At 36.3% G+C, this 25,196-nt stretch overlaps 1 protein-coding gene across 4 annotated transcripts in view; it reads left to right on the top strand.

Moving 5' to 3' along the window:
• Positions 1-25,196, top strand: part of krz (beta-arrestin protein kurtz) — a 363,906-nt gene that overhangs the window by 305,619 nt on the left and 33,091 nt on the right. For all 4 annotated transcript variants that reach the window (XM_090377575.1, XM_090377567.1, XM_090377584.1 and 1 more), the window contains 3 exons: positions 1,818-1,902; positions 5,274-5,346; positions 13,816-13,959. In XM_090377575.1, coding sequence (XP_090233701.1) covers positions 1,818-1,902; positions 5,274-5,346; positions 13,816-13,959 — 302 coding nt within the window. The remainder of the gene's footprint in view (positions 1-1,817; positions 1,903-5,273; positions 5,347-13,815; positions 13,960-25,196) is intronic.

Here is a 25,196-nt window from a genome sequence, read left to right as displayed (position 1 = left end):
CCAATTATCGTCCCATTGCAATTACTTCTACTCTTTCTAAAGTAATGGAGAAATCAATTAACCGCCAACTCTTAAACTACCTAGAAACCTTCCGTCTGATCAACGATCGCCAGTATGGATTCCGTCAGTGTCGATCCTCTGGTGATATTCTGGCTTATGTTACCCATTTATGGACTAATTCAATTGAAAGGTTCGGTGAAACACAAGTAGTTGCTCTTGACATCTCAAAGGCTTTTGATCGTGTTTGACATAAAGGTCTTCTAAACAAGCTTCCATCTTATGGTTTGCCAACTATTTTTAGTAATTGGTTATCCAGTTTTCTCTCTGATCGCTCACTGAGGGTGATGGTAGATGGCTCTCTGTCTTCTAACTTCTCCACTAATGCCGGTGTCCCCCAAGGTTCAGTTCTTTCCCCCACTCTTTTCCTCTTGTATATCAATGACCTTCTTCCATTGACTGGAAATCCTATCCATAGTTTTGCCGATGATAGCACATTGCATTCAACTTTCCATTTTGAGAAACCTTGTCCAGCTCAATCAGCTTCAAGTTCTCGAAAAATCTGCTGCCAATTCCTTAAATGCCGATCTTCAGGTAATTCTCCAGTGGGGCAAAGACAACTTAGTTGATTTCAACCCTTCTAAAACTCAATCTTGTCTTATATCTCGCAAAAAAGGATTCTTTTGCTCCTATGCTTATCTTTAGTGACACTCCGATTTCTAGGCAAAATGATATATCTCTTTTGGGGGATTACCCTGACTTCTAATCTCTCTTGGCACAAGCACATTACAAATATTGCTTCCTCTGCATCTAAAAAACTTGGTCTTCTCTTTCGTTCTCGGCGTTACTTTTCTCCCAAACAGCTGCTCACTCTGTATAAATTGCAAATCCGCCCTGCCATGGAATATTGTTCCCACATCTGGGGTGGTGCCCCCAAAACCTCTCTCAGGCTTCTTGATTCCATTCAGAAGAGGGCAGTTAGGTTAATTAATGATTCATCTCTAACAGTCTCTCCACTCGCTTTCTCATAGACGCACTGTTTCTGCTGCATGCCTCTTCTACAGATACTTCCATGGGCACTGTTCTTCTGAATTGGCTTCTATAATTCCCGCTCTCTCTTTCAAAACAGTCCAAACACGTGCCGCCACTAGCCAACATCCATTTACTGTCCAACTTCAAACCCACAGAACCAACTTTTCATCTTCCTCATTTATTCATTCAACTGCCGTCTTCTCAACCTCCAACCCAAGCACGGGACTAAGTACTATAGGTTATAATACCTCTCGTGTTTGGGGTTCTCATAAAAAAAAAAAAAAAAAAAAAAAAGTTTGTAATAGCAATTGTTAAAAAAAGAGTTTTTTAAATTTTGCCATTAGAACATATATCTGAAATAAATTCTATAGTTTGTTAGTATTAGTAATGGCAAATGATGCAAGAAAGAAGGCTTATATAGCATTAGCCAAAAGGAGGGGAGAATAATAATAATAATAATAATTATCCCAGGTGTCTTGCATTTTTGGGAGTGGACATTTTAATTTTGTAAAACATCCTCTCCATATACAGTATATCTATGGGAAAATTACTCCTGCTTTATGAGCATTAGTTTTTTACTTTTCAGGAATAATGTTCATAAATCAGGTAGTTACTGCAATAATAAAATCTATTTGGTAACAATTCATTGGTAGACTTCCTTCCTGTTTCTTTCCTGGGCTAGAAGTTATGATTCATTGTTGTGTTGTATTTATAGTTATAATCAATTTTTCTTTGGTTTTTTATAAAAATATTAGATAGAATTTTTACCGTGTTTTATTCTTTTACAGCTATATCATCATGGAGAAGATATAGTAATCAATGTTCACATAGCCAACAATTCTAACAGAACAGTTAAAAAAATAAAAGTGTCAGGTAGGTGTATGTGTATTCACAGAGAAAAACAAGTTAAGGATATTAATTTAGAAGTAATGATTTAGAATTGTATTGATTAACGTAAATCTTATTTCAGAAATGTATCTTTCATCTTAAATAATATGAATCTGATCAAACTGTGGAACTGTCAAAAGGTAGGAGTTTTACAGCAGATTTTTTTTTTCTGCCATAAAGGTGTAATTTTTTTTTAAATGACAGGCTGAAATGTAAAGCAAAAATGGCTCTCAGATGTGTAAAAATGCCTGTACACCTGGAATTGTGTTTTAAAAAAAAATCAAGAACATGACCAACTTTCTTGTTATTATAGACTACAATCCCTTTATTACATAAGTACTGCAACTTTTTTTTTTTTTTTTTTTTTGTATAATTTACTTTGAAATCAGAAGTATTATGTCTTAGGTGTATAAAACAAAACCTTGTTTAATATAATGTAGTTATTTACTAAAAATTTTACATTTGGTTTTTGCTATTTTTAACCATGGCACTTTCTTTTTAAATTCCTTTATAAAATTAGTAATTATTATCTTTATTAGCCACAAGTAGTAGTAGTAATGGCAAATTATGTAAGAAAGCAAGCTTATATAGCATCAGCAAAAAAAAAAAATCCTTACACAGTTCACCCATCCATGCCAGACCATCCACTTCCACAACAACAAATAGAAGCCTGTTTCAACAATCAACCACCTGCTGGCTGAAGGCAAACTTTTACACATCTATTCTGCAACCATTCTTCCTCAACTTGAATTTACAAGAATGCCATTAACATGCAGCTTACTCAACCTATTCAAGGCTTTAAACAACTCAATCAGATTTCCCTGCATGTGCCTAGTCTCAAGATGCTGCAATTTGCAGAACTGCAGCCTTTCTGGGTGAGAGTACCCTTCACCAGTCTGGTTGCCCTTCTTTGCACCTGTTCCAGCAGATCTACATCCTTCCTAAAGTGAGTCCTCCAGAGGATGTCTTTTTCATTCTTGGGGGTAGTACTACATAGTTGATAAGTTATTGTGGGGTTACTGCTACCCATATGCAATACTTTGCATTTGTCAATGTTGAACTTGAGCTGTCATTTCTCATCTCATCGACCCAATTTTCCTAGATCTTGTTTCAGTAGCTCACTCTGATGACTCGTTAACCACCCTGACACCTTTGAATCATCTGCAAACTTAGACATTAAGCCTGATATACCTTAATCAATATCATTGATAAATATTGAAACAACAATGGGCCCAGCACTGAACCATGGGGAACTCTACTGATAATGTAATTCCACAAAGAGCAGTGCCCATTGATAACTACTCTTTGTCTTCTTCCACTTAACCACCCTTTATCTGTAGCAGTAACTTATCCTTAATGCGATGTTGCTCCAGTTTGTACAGCAGTCTTTTATGTGCAACAGTATTAAAAGCCTTCCTGAAATAAAAGTATGATGTCAAAATTATTATTTGCATCCAATTACTTGGTCACTGCATCATAGTAACCAATGAGATTGGTTAGACAAGCCTGCCCATTAACAAATCTGTGCTGTGCTTACAGTATAATTGAATGCCTGTCGAGATGGTCCTGCATTACTTTAACCGGTGATTCCATTATTTTCTCTGGAACACACGATTATCTATCATGTCTGTAATTACTCATGTCTTTCTGATTTTCCTTTTATGAATTGGGGATACATTTGCAGATCTCCAGTCCATAGGAACCTCCCCTGAATTCAAGGATGGCCTCATAATTATTGCTAAATGTTTTGCTTACCTACTTTGTTGCCTCCCTTTATATAATTGAATAGATTCCATTCACCCTTGGTGACTTTTGTGCCCATCTTCAACAATTTCTTTTCCACTTTCCTTTCAGTTATCACAAAGTCATTTAGCTCCTTGTTAGAGTTTGATGAACTTCTGGCATCTCCTTCTCTAAAGAATTCCTTGTGTGAATTTAGATGCAGAATACCTATTCACGTTGTCTGCAATCTGAGCAGGGTTATGTAGTCCATAGGATGTAATTACAGAGTGATCCGGACAAGAAAAAAATAATTATAAAATCTTTGTTAAAGGTTATATTACAGTTTTTTTTTTTTTTTTTTTTTTTTTTTTAACGAAACATCAAGATCTTAGTTTACTTTTTTGCATATCTCACCAAGCAGATGTCTGGTGCTAAGGAAGCACCAGCAAAAGATGGGATTTTGCTGCTCCAGCCAAAAATAAAATTAATAATAACAAAATAAATAAAAATAAAATAAATAAACTATAACTACCAATGTATTTCTTTCCTTATTTGGAAAGCTATCCAACTGTTCTTTAAATTTCCCCACACTGTCAGTGTCACCTACCCACAGAGGTAACTTTCATCCGGTAATTAACAGCCCATTGGTTGCGGGGAGCCCCTCCCCGCAACCAATGGGGGGGGAATCTTATAATCCAGTCTAATCTGTTTCCCTGTAATTTGAATTTAAAAATTTCACCTTCATTCAGTTTACTATCCTTTCTCAGGGCCTTATAGACTTAATAGGAAGTCTGAATTTACGAAGTCTGTAGTCCATATATTCAAGTCTTTCCTTATATGGTATCCTTTTGCATATTTCACCAAGCAGGTTGCTTGTCTTTGTACCCTTTCCAGAAGATCAATGCTTTTCTATGTCATTATCATTTACATGATATTCCAAATGCAGCCGTATAAGGTGGGAGGACAATAGAAGTATCTAGGTTTTTTCAGCCTGTTCAACTTTCATATAACCCATAAACACGTTTCCGTAGACAAAACCGAATGGAGCAATATAGCCTAAGATGTTGATGTTTCAAAAAAAAAAAAAAATAAATAAATAAATAACCCAGGAACATAACCTTTAACAAAGATTTTATAATTTTTTCCTGTCCAGATCATTCTTTAATTTCATCCTTAGCTATGGATGCCATACTTTTTCCCATCACAAAAGTCACATTTGCAGGCCTGCAGAAACTTATTTCACCCTTTGAATCATCTTCTTGAATTAGAGAAAAATTTATACATTTCTTATCTTTTGATACTTTGTCCGAATTCAGGGATGCTATCGTTATTATAGATAAAGGTTAAAGCACTTAAAAAATAAATTTAGGATATAAAGCTTCATGCTGCAAAGTATAAGACATTGTACATGGAGGGCACAGCAATGAGCAAACTAAGTTTGCTACATGATTTACCATGACAAGTTTTTTGTTTAAAAAACCTCAATAAAACCAACCAACCAACCTATATGTATTAGGATAATTATACATTCTACTGGGTTTCTTTAATTGCTTTGAAAATGTAAATAATTCTTTCAATAGCTTATTTTCAACTTTTAATATTTGGTATAAATGCAGTTCTTTTCTTCATTACAGTTCGGCAGTTTGCTGACATCTGCCTGTTTTCCACAGCACAGTATAAATGTACAGTTGCAGAAATTGAAAGCGAGTGAGTGATCTTAATATAATTTTCATTTGTATCTTTAAGCCCTAATTTAATTTTGATGTGATTTATATAGTTACAAGAATAAATCCTTATGTTATGTTTGATTATATACTTCATATTTCTAATTAATCAGAACCAGCAAAGACAATATCAGTTTTATATGCTAGTGGTTATGGCTAAGACTGCTCATTTATATTTGACGGATCATTACATTTTATTTAATGCATAACTGTAGGAAAAGATAAGGTTTTCTACCAGGGGGTTCCATAATTGAGGTGAAGCTCCTTGAAAGTTTAAGCTACAAGTATAGGAGATAGAAGTCAAGTCTAAAAAGATAAATTTGCTCTCAGAAATTTGATGCAGCTTTTCTGTGTATTACATTAAAAGTCACAAAAGAAATTTAAATTAAAATTTTCTCTCTCTCTCTCTTTTTTTTTTTTTTTATTATTGAAAATCCCAAATATAATAGATATTAGTACCTATAGTACTTAGTACCATGTGTGGGTTGAAGGTTGAGAAGATGATAGAAGATATCTGTTGACATTAAACATGAATTTTCGTAAATTCTAATTTTCTGGAAATGTGTGTGAAGAGAGGTTGGTTCAGAAAATGGAAGTCTAAGGGATAAATGAGGAAGAAGAAAAATTGGTTGTGTGAATTCAAAGTTGTACAGTAAATGGATATTGATTGGTTGTGGAAAAATATCTTTTTAAACTTGTTAAAGTAAGATATTAGTGTTAGTTTTAGTCAGAAATGTTCTTTGGTTCTTCTACATTTGGAGGTAACTATACAAGTTATTCTATTGAAATGATCTTTGTAATATTGCAGCAGCTCTTTGATTAATGATATTTTGGTTTATGATGTGCTCTCTTATCGAATCCCATGCATTTAATTAACAGTGAAAGTTTCAATTAATGATATTAGTATAGCAACGTTTGGACATTATTTTCGATTAATGATATTAGTATAGCAATGTTTGGACATTATTTTCAGCCAAGAAAAGAGCTCATAAGAAGCATAGCTGTCTGGCGGCTCTTGAACACCCCACCAGTTCAGCTATTTAGGAAATTGAGGCACTAGCTTGTCGAGCACCCACAATCTGTCCTTTATCAAAGTTGAATAAATCCTTCCTTTTACCGATCACTCTCTGAATTTTACTACCTACTAAACCACTGACACCCTATCTATGCTATGTAGGTCGACTAACTCCGTACTCTCGTACCTCACATGGTCAATGGATCGTATTCAGTTTTCATAGGGGTGGTCATAATTCAGTGATCACTCAGTGTATATGCATTTAACAGTTTAATATAAATATTTATTTGCTAATATAAAATGTTCAATTACTGTACAATACCGTATTATAAAGTACAGTTTTTCTGTGATAAAATTCAATTTTCAGTGGTCTTGGATTGGATTAATCATATGATGTGTGTTTCATATATTCAATTAATGGTAATTTCAGTTTGTAGTCATTTTCATGGAACCATGCCTGGTGAGATTGGCAAAAGGACGTCCATATGAGGAAAGACTTCGAATATGTGGGTTGCAGAGCTTGGAAACTAGGCACCTTAGAGGAGACTTGACTGAGGTGTTTAAGGCTCTGAGAAGCATAAGCAAAATGAACAAGGGCAAAATTTCCACGGTTATAAATGATTCTAGAACAAGGGGCCATAATTTCAAGTTACAATGTTTAGACTGGATTGCAGGAACTTTTATTTTAGCCAGCGAAACTTTTATTTTATAAATTACTGGAATAAGTTACCTACATGGGTGGTAAAGGCTGACAGTTTTGGAAAATTCAAAGGCCAGCTGGATAATTACCTACACAGGAGGGAAATGCATAGGTTGTCTATTTCCTTTTTTTTTATTATGTTTTTTTTTACTATTATTATTTTATTTTTATTCTTATTATTTTATTTTATTTATTTTTGTTATTTTATTTTATTATTATTTTATTATTATTATTTTTTTTTTTGGCTAGTGTAACATAAGCCATAGGCTTTCTTGCACCATGTGGCCATTGCTAATACTAAATATCAATTAAAATTGTTAATCAAGGGATCACTGTATTGGAAAGCAAATGAAAGGTAGTTAATTTGAATCTATTAAATGTATTTACTTTGTTATATAACACTTATCAATATTTATCCATTTTATATGAGAGATCTTATTTTTGCAGAGTGTTTTATGCTTTATCATGCCTAACGATATGAACATTGTACATATGCACTGCAAAGTAAAATCAACCTGTCTGCTGGTAATATGTTGTTGTTATTATTTGGTTTTTAGGAGCATTAGCAACTAAGGCCATATTGCTCCGGGGATATGCGGTGGTTATTCCCTGACCTTTCCGCATCCTCCGTATTTGGTGGCTCATGGGCTCGAACCCTGGTCTAATTGATAATATGTAGAACAAAGGTAACACACAACTGATAAGCATATTTTACAGTAATGTACCATTTATTAAAAATAAGATTCCTTAGTTGTTTGTATTAGAATGTTTATCATAATAATTTGTCAAGTAAGAGAAAACATGAAAGTTAGATAAAGCAACGGCTTTTTACCTGTTTTTTCTTCTCTAGAGTTACGATTTGAAGTAACATGAATTTAGCTTGAAATAGCTAAGAAATATATGGGATTGCAGGAGATATTAATGCAGAAATTAAATACAGACAGACATTAAGTGTATTACTGCATTGGGCCATTTACAGGGAATATTCTGTTCTCTCCAAAGGTTAATTATGTTTGTTCTTATGTCCATTGGAGTGGAAATTTTTTGTGACATACATACATACTATATGTATTATCTTAGTAGTGTCCAACTGTTATTCTTATTTTTTCACTTGCATATTTATATGAACTGCATAACAGCCTTTTGAAATTTTGCTAATTGGCCATTGCTACTTTCATCAATGTTCAATCTCTTTAAAAAAATATACTACTTTGTCTTTATTGTGTGTCTCATCCTCTTGCAAATTGAATTCAGCTCTGTATGAAGATATTTTTTCCACAGCTGGAAAACATTTGTGGGGATAAGGAAATTATAGTTCTGAAGCTGCTCTAAGGTGAATGTGAAGGGTCTTGCCCTAGTTAAGTTGTTTTTTATACATAAAACTAAAAGATGATTTAGGATGATTACATATATTTATATAGGATGAATAAGTGTATTTATATATACAGGGTGTCTCAAAAATATTGGTACAAACGTTTAGGGGAGGTAGGTAACATCTACAGGAATGTGAATCACATAGGAATCCATAACCAGAAACGTCACCGTAAGGTGGTAGACGGCACTGTTCATCAGTTCGCGAGAGGGAAAATTTCTGCTTTACTCATTCAAGCAGTAGTCGCCGCACGAAGAGCATGCATCGATATACGATCTGTGAGCTGGCAGACATGCACCTAGTGTATGGATTAGCAGAGGGCAATGGACGAGCTGCTCAACAAATTTATGGAGAACGCTTCCCAGACAGACAGATAGACATGTACCTGACTACCATTTGTTTGCATGTGTGCATCAAATTTGTGTGATTATGGGTCATTTAGAGGTAACAGGAGTAGTGCTGGCAGACCATGTTCGACGCGAACTCCCGCCATGGAAGAAAGTGTGTTGAATGCCGTCCAGAATAATCCTACTACCAGCGCACCTGCTGTTGCCTCTGCCTTAGGGGCGTGTCTCGTTGCAGTGTACAGCATGTCTGGCACCACGATTCCTTACACCCCCTTTCATCTCCAAAGGGTTCAGTTACTGCTCCCCCCCCAAGATCATCTTGCACATGTGGCTTTTGCGCAGTGGTTTCTCCAAGAAAGTGTTCAAGACTTGAATTTTCCAGCCTATGTTTGTTCATGGATGAGGCTTATTTCACTCGGGAAGGCATTATTCAATCAGCACAATACTCATGTGTGGGCCCATGGCGACCCACACAGTGTGCGCCCCCATTCGGCACAACATCGCTTCACAATAAATGTGTGGGCAGGTATGGTCGGTGACTGCTTAGTCGGCCCATACATGTTACCATCCCGCATGAACTCCGCTAAATATCGGATCTTTCTTGAACAAGTTCTACCAGGGTTACTTGACGATGTTCCAGCAAATGTGAGACGCAACATTTGGTTTCAACATGACGGGGTGCCTGTCCATTATGGAAGGTGTGTTCGTGACCATTTGAACAGGCATTTTGGGTGTCGATGGATTGGCCGTGGTGGACCCATTGCCTGGCCTCCCACGCTCACCTGCCTTGATTTCTTTCTGTGGGCCCTCAAATCTATCGTGTATGAATCGCCTGTGGAGACGAAAATGGATCTCGTGGCAAGACTCGTCTGCCTCTGCTACTACTTTCCCGAGACGTTTCCGGTTATGGGTTCCTATGCGATTCACATTCCTTTAGATGTTACCTACCTCCCCTAAATGTTTGTACCAATATTTTTGAGACACCCTGTATAGAGAAAATTGTTTTGAAAAGGACTATCCAAATTTAAAAAAGAACCTTTTGGAGAACCCTCTTGGGATTATCCAAAAGTATAATCAATAACTAAAACTACAAAATCATAAACTTTAGTGCAGGCAATTATTTATTAAAATGCACTGCAGAAAAGGTGCTGTGATTTCTATTGAAATGCAGTTTCATATTCTTGCCATTCCTTATTTAATAAATGTGATAAGAATGGAACATCATAAGTCTAGAACTGAGTGTATATTCACCTAATAGATGAACACATTCTGGAAAAGAATCTTCTAGCGTCTATTGGTTTACACTTCCTGATTAGTCATGCTCTTCAAATAAATACTGTATTACATGCAACTGAGATTTTTTTTTTTTTTTTTTCATTTTAAGTTATTATACAAATGCCTATGAAAAGAGATATCGGTAAGTCCAGTGAAAATATTTAATACTACAAATAAGTTATACTATTGACAATTCACTTGTTATCACTTTATTTAAAAATTTACTAGGTTAGAATATAAATTTTTTAACCACTTGCATTATTTTACTCTTAAGAATATTGCCACAATTTGTTGCATGTGATCAGCATTCGATTTAGGCATAATTTAAATAAGCCATGACCTGAGAACTCATTTTCTGAAGGGGAGGGAGAGAATCTTGCTGTTCTGCACCCTGTTTACATGTTTTGATTTAGGGCTGCCTCATGTTTAAATCTGACTCTGCATGAGATATGCAGATATGCAGATACCTGGCTACAGAGGTGCTCCTATGTTGAGAATCAAGTACCTTATCAGGCAGGCTCTGTATGCTCCCTTGTGGTTATAAATAATGCCTTGATATAGTAGCTGCATAAAATTGGTGGCAAAAAAAAAAAAAAAAAAGTAAACTGCAGCCATTATCACCCATTGCAGGATGTAAGTCTCCTCAACAATTCATGTTGGAGGAAATGGACCATGATCTGCCACACTGATCCAGTGCAGGTTGGCAGATCGACCATATTTAGCAGTCAGTGGCTTGATCCCAAAGAGCATGTGTACTGCACTCCCACTCCTGACCCCTGGGCTACAGATGGTAATGGGAGTTTAAAAATAACAGCTGTATATTTGTCAACTTAAGTGTCTTGGCAGAATGTGCTGTACAACGATCTAGAATCATCAAAATGTTCCTTTTTTTCCTGAAGCCATTCTTTTGTCCACTTTTGATAACGAAGACTGAAATTTTTTGACCATAAGCCAAGCACTTCTATTGGCCACATAATCACAGGAAAGTTGGTTAACTTCTTTAAAACATCTTGGCTTGGAAAACTTACCAATCACCAGTGGGCATAGTTTTGAATTGAAGCATAACAGAATAGTGAGTCTCTGTGTACTTAATTTTCCACCATGACAAGACTCCTCGAACAGCAAATGTTTTGTTTCGCAGAAAATTATAAAATAAACCTGTCTCATCAAGATTAAAAATATCCTTTGCCTCATATTTTTCAAGAATGGACCGTACAGAACACAACCAGTCTGTAGCCTTTTCCTTGTTGACTAATCCAGACTTGCCGCAAACATTTCAAGAAACCAAGTTGTTCCTGTCTTTAAATCTTTGGAGCCAGCCACTGCTGCATTTGAAGTTGCTAATTCCATATTGCGAAGCCAGATAATTTGCCATTTCTTGCGAAATCAGACCCGATATTGGCAATTTAGATGCATGGATTTATTGGTACCACTCGAAACGTTTTGTTTCAAGCTCCTCGTGTTTTGAATTAGGAATTCATTCCTGTTTTTTTTTATCACTGCTCCAGTGTCACGCAGTTCAAGTTTTTTTCAGTTTTTCAGTGTTATAGATGAAGTAGGTAAAGGGATGTTGTATTACTTTGCAATGTCCATTTTGCTAAGTTAAATCCTATCAGCCTCTTGTATAATTTCTAGTTTAGTTTCCAGGCTCAATTCTGTCAGTTTACTTTTTGTAACCATAACACTACTAAATGAGATTTAATATAAACAAACTTTAAATTAATTTAAAGCCACAAGTTCTGAAAAAGACATCAGCTCAGATAAAATGGAACAAAAAATAGATTACTGTATACCATAGCAAAAGATTCTTTGAAGTGGCGTAACAATTGCAACTGACCTTAATCCCATGGAGAGCAAGGGAGTATATGTAAACTTAGAAAAGTTTAGAAGAGTATATGTGAACAACTTAGAAAAGCTGTTTTTATTCTTTTGTTAATTTAACATGATGTTTTTCAGAATGCACTTATGTTGTAGCTACTATAAACTGGTTTTGTTTACATAAAAATAATTTCTAACAAGTCGGTGCCATCCTTTGGGAAGCAGGGAACCGGGTGGCCAGAGGCAATCATCGGACAGCTATGCTAAGATTTGTATTAAATGTACAAAATAACAATATTTATTTCTCACTGGGTGAAAACGAACTTTGTAATGCATATTAACCAAATTTTGTAATAAACAAATATATTTAAATAGAAAAGCCTATCCTTTCACAGGGGAATGGTTTATACTTCATATAAACGAGTACTTTGTATAAACCGAGTTTGTATTAACGAGATTTTACTGTATAGATATTTCTCAACTTTACAAGTTAATTTGTTCCTAGTGTGCACTCGTAAAGTCACCTTGTAACGTCAGCGTGGTAACTGTGTTATGTCATGTGAGTGTGAGATGTTCTCATCTGCCTGAACAAACAAACGAATGCACAGTAGTATGTGTAGCTATGTACAGTAGATCCTTGCTACCTGAATTGGGGGGGGGGGAGGTAATCCGGATTAGCAAAGCAAGAGATAGCCCTAAAAGACAAAAAAAAACTTAGAACACATATAAACAGAAAATTTAATGATAGAGGTAGTGCTGATGAAAATAAATGAAATAAATATCACTGTAGAGCTTTTATTTAAAAACTATAAAAAGACAATACATTTATCCATCGATGGAAGGCTCAGAAGTTGTACAGTAGACTGGATTTACTTGGATCAGATTAACCCGGACACTTGAAGACTGCAAATTAAAAAAATATATATATCCACCGGAAATCATAAAATTCAAATTATAAAAAAGAATAGGTATAAACAATGTTTTGCAAGTTGTAAATAAGCTACAAGAAGTAGTGTTATAAGTCATGATTGGGAGACAAATGTACCTATTATCCTGCAACCTCCAGTCTTCACACCTACTGCTCAAAAAAGGGGGGGGAAGAGAACAAATGTTTAGTTTGTTTTAATGTGTCGTGTTGATTGTTGTGTTCCATCATACTGCAAAAAGACAAATTTTGTTTTGTTATTTATGTCAGGAGTGTCTTTTTTTTTTTTTTTTTAGAAATTGCAAAAATGATGGGTAAATGCAAAAGAGTCGTGCTTTCAGTTAAACAAAAACTTAAAATTATTCAAAAGTTTGAAAACGGTGCATCCATTAAATCTTTAATGGATGAATCATTATAATGTTGGTGACTAAGCCATACGGAATATTGTAAAAAATAAAGGAAAGGTATTAGATTTTATGGGCACATCAGATAGTGTTAAATGCATGACTATCCGAAAAATGACGAAACAGTCTACTTACGAGGACCCCAACAAGACACTGGTGTGGTGGTTTAGCCAACAATTATATAAACCCACAATATATAAAATATGTTAAGTTATATACATATAAAGAAGTAATATAAGCAATAACACCCATCCGACTCAGAGGCAACAACAAGACAATGTGATGTATGTTCCATCTGTCTCTGCAAAGTCAGAGTGACTCATCTGCCTTTCTAAATTCCGTGTGCTGGATTAACTGTAACCGGATTAGCAAGGATTTACTGTAATACTACCATAGTATTGTCTAGCTATACATGTGGCTTGAAATGTTGTATTTATAAATGTTTAGCATTTATTTATTGCAAATTAATGTTTATATTTTCGATTTTGTTAATATTTGATACTTGAAAAAAAGAACTTGTAAACCTAGGAACCCATGAAATGAAAACTCGTAAAGCAGGAACTGCTTGCATATATATTTATTATTTTTTTTTATAGAGATGGATGTCCTGTAGGACCAGGGTTTACTTTATCCAAAGTTTATTATCTTCGACCTCTTCTTGCCAATAATAAAGATAAACGAGGTTTGGCTCTTGATGGCCAGTTAAAGCATGAAGACACAAACTTGGCTTCCTCCACAATGTAAGTTAAAGTATTTCCGAATAATAAGAAATAATATTTAGAAATTTTTATAATTTAAATTTAATATTCTTAATTTGAATATATAAATTTTAATATTCTTTTTAATGACAATACAAATTTCCAGAGAATATCTATGAAAAAAAAAAGCTTTGTTGTCACCAAAATTCTTTATTCAGTTATGAATGAAATTTTTAAAATTGATGTTGTGAACACCAATGGCTTTCCTTATCTTTTACAATTTATTAAAAGGGATGGATAAATTAAATAGGTAGGGTTTTTAAACTTGAGAAGGACATTATATGAGTACTACTAAGTACTATTTATTAAAAATTTTTTAAGTAAAAACAAAAAAAAATTCAATAAAGATTCTTTTCCACATGAAGTATTTTTAATTAGTTTATTGGTACACAAAGGACATTTTGTACACTGGACTTTAGACAATCCCAATAACTAAATAAAATTGACTACATTTTAGATTTAAATCTTGAAATCATCTACAGCCCTGGATTTTTGGGTTCTATAAAATTGTGCACAAAGAAAGGTCTATAAAATTTTGCAAAAAGAAGAATTAACTTCTCTTTGTGCCTAATACATAACAATACATATGAACAGAGTTTTGTAGTTAGTTTTAAATGAGAGCTTAAAATTAAATTTAAAATTTTCCTTGGTCATTAAACATATCTATCTACTCTAAAATGATGGATGGATAATTATCTACGGTAGGAGGAAAATGTATAGGTTGTCTGTTTCCTTTTCTCTTATTATTTTTAAAATTTTCTTCTTTTTTGGTTGGTGCAGCATAAGCCATAGGTGGCCATTGCTAATACTAATACAAAGGTATATGTAATATAACGTGTGCTAGTGGGAAATTCTTCAACTGGACCTTTAAATATAACAACACAAGGTTTTAATAAGAAGCTGGCATTTAAAATATGAAGCTTTTTTAAATGATGTTATGCAAATAAATATTAATCAATCCTTTTAGTGAACCAAGAAACTAAAAATAAATCAAATCAGTGCAAATACTTACTTATTTGTGGGGGGGGGAGGAGAAGCCTGTCTGGCATGTTTTAAAATTTTAGAACATGCCAGACAGGCTTTCTGCAGACTTAAGCCTAATTCTTTATTCTATTTTTTTATTTTAATTTCAGACTATTTATGAAATAGATAGCCTGAAATTTCTTTTTATTAAGGAACAGATAAGGAATTTATGATATGTAAAAGCTGGGTATATTCTTGCTGTGCGTACACTATATCCAAAAATTTCATTACTTCATACATATCCTCCCTGTTTTTTCTTATTACTGAATGCATCATGAATAGTCAAATTAATAGAAGAAACTTATCTGTATAAAGATCTAAACCTCCCAAACTTATTCATTTCACAAATATACATGGTCTCACTTCCAATCTCAATGATGTCAATTTCCACTTACAGTCTGCCAACCCCACTTACTTTACCTGATAGAATCCCAATTACCAGTTAATTCAACTACTGCTGATCTCAGTTGTCTTAATTATTCACTGTATATTTCCTTTTCCTTCAAAGGGGGTATTTATGCATGTATCCACTCTGATATTCCCTGTCAGAGGCTCTGATATTCCCTGTCAGAGTAATTTGGAATCTCCTCTTTTCGACCTTCTCTGGTTTAAAATCTCTCTACCTCATTCTGTCAGATTCATCTGTTGGCCCTATTGTTCTCCCAATTCCACTAATCACTTGGAACTTTTATCAGCTGTGATTCTTGATGCATTAAAAATCTGCAGATAAAGGAACCACTAGGTGGCAGTGATTACAATGTGCTGACGTGGGATTTACTCAAAGATGTAATTATCATCAGGGGTAAAGGCAAGGGTTTTTGCTTTCGTAAAGGTGATTACAGTGGTCTCAGACAGTGTTTAAATTCTATACAATGATGTTACCAACAGCAAATTCTAAATGGGAAGCATTCAAGGAAGTAATCTTGTAAGCTACTAGGCTTTACATACCAACTAAGAAATATTGTTCAAGGTTTAGGCCTAAATGGATGCCAGAGGAACTAATGAGACTCATGGCAGAGATGAAAAATGCATGGGATACATAAATTATCAGGTGACACAGAAAACTATGGTAGATATAAGCTTGTCTGTAATCAAGTCACAAAAGAGGTTAGGTAAGTGAAGGCAGATTATGAGAAATCCTTGGTAAAGATTGCAAAGAAAAACAGCAACGAATTCTTTACTTATGTAAACTGTAGAAGGAAGGTGATGAATCACATTAATCCACTTGGTATTGATGGTTTGATTGTTTATGATCCTGCTGAGGTAGCTTACAAACTGAATGAGTATTTTGCATCTACATTCACACATTAGGAAATCTGTAGGGAAGTGGAGACCAAAAGCTTATCAAACCCTAGTAGGGAACTAAATGATTTTGTAATAACTGAGACCAAAGTGGAGGAGAAATTGTTGAAGTTGAACCTAAGAAAGGTATGTGGAGTGGATGGAATCTATGCAGTTCTGTTAAAGGAGGCAGCAAAGGAAGCCGACCTGGCTAGCCGGGTGGGTAAAGTGCCTGCCTGGCAACCCAAAGGTCGCGGGTTCGATTCCCGCCTCGGGCTTGGATCAAAGTACTACAAAAACCTTGGGAGGTGCATTATGGCCACAGAAGCCTATGTGCCAACAATTACCAAAAAGAAAGAAAAGAAAGCAGCAAAGGAAGTAAACAAACCCTTAGCCATAATTATGGAAGCTTCTTTGGACTCAGGGGAGGCCACCATGAACTCAAGATATGCAGATGTATTGTATCCCCAATTCACAAAGGGAGAGCATAGGGTGACACGAGTAATTAGACTTGTTACTTTAACATCTGTTTTGGGGAAAATATTGGAGTCACCGGTTAAAGAAGCATTGCAGGATCATCTAAACAAGACTGCAGTTATAGTTCAGACACAGCATGGGTTTGTTAAGGGAAAGTCTTGTCTGACAAATTTAATTGGATACAGTGACGTGATCACAAAGGAACTGGATGCAAAAAATAATTTTGATATCATATATTTGGATTTTAGGAAATCTTTCAATACTGTTGCTCATGGAAGACTACTGTACAAATTGGAGTAGTATGACATTAAGGGCAAGTTGCTCTAATGGATAAAGAGATGACTGAGTGGGAGAAGACAGTAGTAATCAGTGGATACTGCTCTTTGTGCACTATTGTTATTAGTGGAGTCCCGTAGGGTTCGGTGTTGAGCATATTGTTGTTTTCTGTATTTATCAGTGATACTGATGACAGAATATTAAGGTCAATGTCCAAGTTTGCAGAAGATACAAAGGTTGGCAGCATTGTTAATGACAGTATGCTACTGCAACAATTGGCACCTTCCGTAGCCAGGTGGGAAGGAGCAGCAGTGCGTAGCACACACTTCTTGTTTAGACTGGGGTTCAAGCCTGTCACCACCAAATACGGAGGATGCAGAAAGGTCAGGGAATGACCACCGCATATCCCGGAGCAATATGGCCTTACTTGCTAATGCTCCTAAAAAAAAAAAAAAAAAAACAGCTACTGCAACAGGATCTAGAAAAGTTGAGCAGATGTACTGAGAGGTGGCAACTAAAGTTTAACATTGTAACATAAATTACTGCATATGGGTAGCAGTAATCCCAGAGTAATGTACCAACTGTGTTTTACAACATGCAGGGCTGTGCTGTGGAGAATGAATAGGTCTTGGGGGTAATTTTGCAGTCAGATATTAAGTTTTCTGAGCAGTGCAGACTCATGGAGAGTAGCTCATGGTGTCTTATCAATGATATACAGGAATTTTGCTAGAAGGGATGAGGAGGTGATTGTTGTCTTGTATAAGGCAATGGTTAGGCCACACCTTGAGTACTGCATACAGGTCTGGATGCCTCATTTTAGGAAGGATCTGGAGACTAGCACCTGCGAGATGACCTGGTTAAGGTGTATAAGGCCTTGAAGGCTTGAGCATGCTCAATGCTGATGGGAATTTTACTCTTACTCAGATTACTCACCTGAGGGGACATAAATTCAAATTAAGGAAAGACAGTTGTAAATAGATGTGCAGTTGCCTTTAGCCAGTGAGTGGTTGATAGTTGGAACAAACTTCCATCTCTCGTAGTGGAGGTGGACAACTTAAATAAGTTCAAGCAGAACTAAACAATCATTTTTTTGTGAATGGGTGAAATGGGAAGGTTTTTTTTTTTTTTTTTTTTTTTAATTTGGTTGATAACCATATAAGCTTGCTTTTGTACATCATATTCCTCTACTAATTCTAATACTAAATCTTTGACTTCCTCTCTTTTAAACTTGATTTTCTCCAGTACAAATTTCTTAACAGTAAGATAATATACCTTGGGGATTTTAATGTGCACAATGTGTAAAGCTGGCTTGCATTCTTTAGGACCCAGCTGGTAGTGATACTGAGGCTTTACAGTTGGTAATGATCTCACAGACAATTCTAACCACACGACTATCTTTGATCTTTTGCTCACAAACAACCCTTCCTGGTGCACTGTTGAGGCTAGTGGTCCTTTAGGCACCTCTCAGATCACAACTTGATGATAGTTTCTTCTCCAGTGGAGCCTTTCTCTTGTCATCATTCTCAACCTTATGTTGTTTGGCATTACAAGAATGCAAAATTGGATGACCTGCATGATTTCTGTTTTTTTTTTTTTTTTTTTTTCCATGATTCGATTACTGCTTTAAGTCTTCTGATATCAATGTTTGCACACATCATGTCAGTGAAATTATCCTTATAGTGATGAATTCTTTTATTGCACATTCCACCGTAAAATCACCTCCTTTAGGCCTCGGGTGCCAAGCGTTCCATGGCCAAGTGATTCTAGTGCATTTTTCAAAGCGTTTTCTACAGAGAGCATTTAAGTGAACAGTTTCTATTTTTAGTTTCAAACACCGTTTTCTTGATTTCTATAGCATAGTAGCCCTCTCACACTACAAGAAGTAGGCTAAAGCCCAGAAAGGAAATCCACCTTTCTGTTTCTTTCTAATAGTACTAACTTACTAACTCAGCCGCTTGGTCACCTTGTGGCACTGCTCCTGCCTCCCCGTGGCGGGGCCGGTAACCTGGGCAGTAAAGATAAACCCCCAGGGCCAAAAGGAGCTATCATGGATTCTAACAATTTTCCGCCCTTAGAGCCTTCAAGCTCAAGACAAGAATCCTGTCGTGAAAATACTAGTCAGCCAAAAAGGCTTCGAACAGAGGCACAGTGTCCAGACATCCCTAATTTTCTGGTGATACACTCTCTGTCCATGCAGCCCATGGGCAAGTTATCACCATTTATGATTCAAAGACATCTAGAATCTATTGCAGGATCACCAAAAATGGTGAAGCGACAACAATCAGGAGATCTCCTGGTTGAAACAGCCACATCCAAACATTCTGAGTGGCTATTAAAGACAACAACATTTGGTGGATTGCCAGTGTCTGTTACTCCTCAGAGTACCTTAAATTCATCTAAAGGAGTCATCACAGAATGGGACTTAATTGCAATGTCTGAGGAGAAATTAGTTCAAGAACTTAGCCATCAAAAGGTAATCACTGCTAAAAGAATTATGACAAAAAAAGATGGAAATCTCATTCCAACTCGTTCCATCATTTTAACTTTTAGCACTCCTGATTTGCCATCCTCAGTAAAAGCTGGATATTTAAACTGCCGAATTCGCCCATACATCCTGAATCTTCTTCACTGTTTTAAATGCCAGAAATATGGCCATTCACAGCAGGCATGCAGAGGTGATGCCATCTGTTCTATTTGTGGATCAAAAGATCATACACAAGCAGATTGTCCAGCAGCAGTTCCCAGTTGCCCCCAACTGCAAAGGCAGTCACCCTGCCTTTTCTAAATCATGTGAATTGTGGAAAACAGGCAATAAAATCCAAAAATACAAAGTAGAACATAAAGTCACATATCCTGAGGCATGCAGACAAATAATGTTGACCATGCCTAGTCCATCTTACGCCTCTCGCACCCGAAGTTTTCATACAACTGCAATTCAAACAGATGTGTCAATATCGCCCAACGTTTCGCTATCTAATTGGGTAAAAGCAACTTTATCAACCACTGGAAAAGAAAATTCTAAAACTAAAACTAGCAATGCCACCAACACCCCAATTAGTATCCCAACTAATACTTTGATAGTCTCGAATGACACAGAAAAATTTAAACCTACTAAAGACTGTAAGGAAACTGATCCACCCACAAACACTATGGAAGTGGATATACACCCAAATTATGAAGAACCTATCCTAGAACTCCATGCCAATGACACTATGGATACCGGATGCCCCTTATTTCCAAAAAAAAGGAAAAAAATGCCCTGCATACAAAAAACAGTCAGATGAATCATCCTCAGCCAAACCAAAATAATGTCTAACATCATACAGTGGAACTGTAAAGAACTAAGCAGCCATTCTGATGACTTAAGAGATTTAATCTCCCAATTCAATCCTATAGGTATATGCATGCCTACAGGAAACAACCTCGTTATACAACTCACAACTCCAATTTGTCTTTTCGGTGACTTTAATGGACACTGTCCATTGTGGGGATCAGCCACAATGAACAGAAGAGGCAAATTGATTGAGGAATTTATAAATAATAATGATCTGAATTTATTAAACTCTGGATCTCCTACCTACAGGATCTACTTCTGAAATTGACTAGTCAATCTGCTCACCATCCATCTTTCCAACCATGACATGGTCTGTATTAACAGATCCTTTTAACAGTGATCACTTTTCGATTATTTTCTCCTTACAAACAGGGGTAACTCCAAATTCTAATCAAATACCCACTTGGAAGTTTAAAAAAGCGAACTGGGATGGCTATTCTTCTCAAATATTTCTAGACAGACTTTATGTTCAAAAAGAATCTATTGATGATGTAAATACTTACATCACCAATCAGATTCTGATTGCCACTAATACCTGCATTCCAAAATCTAAGATATATCGCAATCACTGAAATCACTGGTGGAATACAGATTGCTTCATTGCCGAACGGGGAAAAAAACTGAGCTTGGAATAATTTTCGTAAGAATCCCACCACTAATAACCTTATTGCTTATAAAAGGCTTAAAGCAAAAGCAAGGTAAATTAGAAGGAAAGCGAAACAAGACTCGTGGATTGCTTTTGCCTCAACAATCACAAAAGACACTAACTTGGCTCATCTGGAAAAGAATACAGTTACTAAATGGGAAATTTGCTCGTCTGCCCTCTCCAATACTTCACTGGAAAGGGAAAGACCTATCTTCAGCTGAAGAAGTTGCTAATGCACTTGCAGAATCATTTGCTACAATCTCTGCTTCTGAATCCTATGCGTTCCCTTTTCAGAACATCAAAGCTCATGCAGACTGACATAAAATCAACTTTTTCACTCACCGCTCATTCCCATACAACCAACCCTTTACACTCATAGAACTTCAAGAATCGTTAAACAGATCTTCAAATAGTGCCACAGGCCCAGATGGAGTTCATTACGTTATGCTGAAGCATTTACTTGAAGAGGATTTGAGTACCATGCTAATCTTTTATAATCGAATATTCTCTGAAAATGCCTATCCTTCTTCCTGGTGTCATTCTTTCATTATTGCTTTACCAAAACCAGGAAAAGATCATTCCTGTGTTGTAATTTACAGGCCAATATCTCTTACGAGCTGCATGGGAAAAAAGTTTTCGAAAGGATGATTCACACTAGGCTCATTTGCATCCTGGAGTCACAGAATCTCCTTCCAGATCATCAGTACGGCTTCGGAAGAATAGATCAATGCTGGACATGCTTATCAAAGCCGAATCTCATATTCGCAATGCCTTGGTCATGAAACAACATCTAGTCATGGTCAACCTAGATCTTGAAAAGGCATTTGACACTACATGGTGTGGCACCTCCGTAGCCAGGTGGGAAGGAGCAGCAGTGCGTAGCACACACTTCTTGATTAGACCAGGTTTCGAGCCCATCACCACCAAATACGGAGGATGTGGAAAGGTCAGGGAATGACCACTGCATATTCCCGGAGCAATATGGCCTTAGTTGCTAATGCTCCTAAAAACCAAATAACCAACCAACCAACTACATGGTGTCATGGGATTATTATGGACCTTTACCATCTGGGTAATGTCATGGGATTATTATGGACCTTAGGGGCCATTTGCCGAAAATAATTCAAAATTTTCTGCAATTGCATTCTTTTCAGGTCCGATATAAAAACACTCTCTGCATCTCACATTCAGGAAGAAGGAGTCCTGCAGGGATCGATACTTAGTCCAACACTATTTTCAATCCGAGTTAGCAGCATAACACGAGATATCCCAAAAACTGTTGAAACTTACATACACGTAGATGAACTTACCATTTCCTGTCAGTCTCAAAGTATGAATACCATCGAACGATAACTCCAACTTGCCATTACCAAAATACAATCCTTACTTCACAGAATGGCTACCGACTATCAGAAAAAGAAATGCACTGTCACTCTCACTTTTGCAAGAAGCGAGCTTCCAATCCCACTTGTAAGTACCGTTAAATTTCTTGGATTGATATTAGATAGCAAGCTGAACTTCCAAAATCACATCTCTCATTTAAGAAATACATGTCTAAAGCATCTGAATATACTGCGATCAGTCTCGGCTATGCCATGGGGCACTGATCGGTATATTCTACTGCATCTTTATAGAACTTTAATCTGTTCACGTCTAGATTATTGTTGTCCGGTCTATGACTCTGCCAGGAGCACTACTTTACAACGTCTAAATGTTATTCAGCACAGTGCTCTCAGGACTGCGTTGGGTGCTTTTAGGACTTCTTCAATCCAGAGTCTTTATATTGAGTCACATGATCCTCCATTACATCTATCATTACTGCTCCACTATGCTGCTAAGATCCAGAGTCTTCCATCATACCCCAGTTGGGAGTATCTTTATAACGCTCGGTGGAATTTGTTATATGACAGCAAGCCAAATGAAAACAGACCTGCTTCAGTCAGGATTAAAGAGCTTTCTCAGAGTTGGAATATCAATTTAAGCGATATTTTTCAGGACACGACTGCACCTGTGCCCCCTTGGACATTTGTTTCTGCCTCGCTTGATACACATTTTCTGGAGTGGGGGAAGAATACTGTACCTTCCTTTAATATCAGGCAGTTGCACTTAGCTCACACTACTCTGAACTCCCGTGCCTATAAAATCTATACTGATGGATCAAAAACAGCCAGTACGGTTAGTGCTGCTGCAGTTTTTCCTTCTCATACGGTTAACAGCCTCACTACCATTAGCCTGCAGCGTTTTCACAGCCGAATTATATACCATCAAATTAGCACTTAGTAAAATGAATGAACTTTCTATTTCACCTGCCATAATTTACACTGACTCCCTCATTGCTGTGTCTGCCATAAAGAAGAATTTCTCTTATTCTCATCCTTGAAACACATTCATTCTCAGCTATTTTCCTGCAGCGTGTCCAATCAGTCAATCAGTTTTTTCTGGATCCCTGGACATATTGGCATTCCGGGAAATGAAAGTGCGGACCTCACAGCTAAACATCCTCAACCAGCTGTCCCAGAACATCATCAGGTTTCTTACACTGATCATAAGCCTGTCGTTTGCAAAGCAAGTTACGACAACAGGTCACAGATCTGGAAAATTAACACCAACAATAAACTTTACCAGGTAAAGCAAGAACCAAAGCTGTGGCTCTCAGGCTTTCGAAGAAACAGATGAGAGGAAGTAGTACTGGCAAGACTCAGAATTGGACACTCTTGTCATACCCATCTGTTCCTGCTACTGGGAGAAGATCCACCCCAGTGTTCATCCTGTGACAGTCAACTTACTGTTAGGCATTTTCTATTTTATTCCCCCCTTTATTCAACCGTACATTCAAACACTTTTCAGTCGCATCTCTAGGCTGAACGTCTCACATGATTTAACTCATATCCTTGGAAATTATGCAAACATAGAAGACTTATAATCTTTTTAAAATGTATTAGCCTATACAGGAGTATTTAATTTAACATCTACACCGGTATATTTTGATTGAATAAACTATAAGCAGACACAATTTGGCCTCATTAGCCCTTGTGTCGTTAAGCCAAATACCAACAACAACTCCTCCTTTATCTAAACCTTGGTTTTAAATTAATAAAGTGTGCTAAGGCTGTTCAAGATGTTTCATATCTTGAACAGACTTAGCAACATTCAGTTTCACATATCACAGTTGGCTTGCATTCAAATTTCCAGTTTAATTTTCTGCCTAAACCAATGCTCGTAAAATTGTAGACTAGTTATTAATCAGTCCAAACTAGATTTTGAACAGGCTGAGTGTAGAAAACTTGTTCTTGTCCAAATGTTAGTTGAGCTATACTAGTCTCTTTCCAAAGCTATTGGATGCAACTTTTGCCCATTTCTATTCCCACCTTTGTCAAAACCAAATGGTTCTATTGCAACCTCAACTAAAAATAAAGCCAAGCTGCTGGCATGCTACTCTTTTAACTCCTGTATATGATGATCTCTGTAAACCACCTCCTACCATTCCCAGTTCAATCCATTCATTGCCTCCTGTGGTCTTCCATCAAAAGGATGTCAGAAGAATTTTAAACAGTCTTGATGCCAAGGAAGTGTCTGGTCCTATTTCTCCCTTATTCTCAAAACTTCTGCTCTCGAGCTTACTCCTGTTCTGTCGCCTTTTTACTCTTTCTTATTCCACTAGTGTTTTCCCTTCTGCTTGGATATTTGTTCATATCATTTCAGTTCCTAAAAAGTGTGAAAAATATCTTCCTTTTGTCCCATTACACTTATTTCTACTCTTTCTTAAAATAATGGAGAAATAAATTAACCACCAACTCCTGAATCTAGAAACCTTCCATCTGATCAATTATCGCCACTGTGGATTCTGTCATTGTTGATCCACTGGTGATATACTGGCTTATGTTATCCATCTTTGATGAAACTGAAGCAGTTGCTCTTGACGTTTTAAAGCTTTTGATCATATTTTGCAAAAAAGTCTTCTAAATGTGCTTCCATTTTATGGTTTGCTTTTCTGTAATTAGGTACAGTCAGTCCTCATATAACACGGTAGTTGTGTTCTTAAAAATCTTCATGCAATGCAAAATTGTGCAATATAAATAACAGTCCTTATGGGAGAAATAGGGTTAAATGCCAACCATCCAAAATTGAACAGGAATTTGTAACCAAAACATTACCAACAATAAATAATTGTAATAAAATACA

Source organism: Mastigoproctus giganteus, chromosome 1, assembly GCF_048544385.1.
Source record: "Mastigoproctus giganteus isolate SK-2022 chromosome 1, ASM4854438v1, whole genome shotgun sequence".
Lineage (NCBI taxonomy): Eukaryota > Metazoa > Arthropoda > Arachnida > Uropygi > Thelyphonidae > Mastigoproctus > Mastigoproctus giganteus.
Note: the sequence above shows the minus strand (reverse complement) of the source record. Positions and strands in the feature narration are given on the sequence as shown.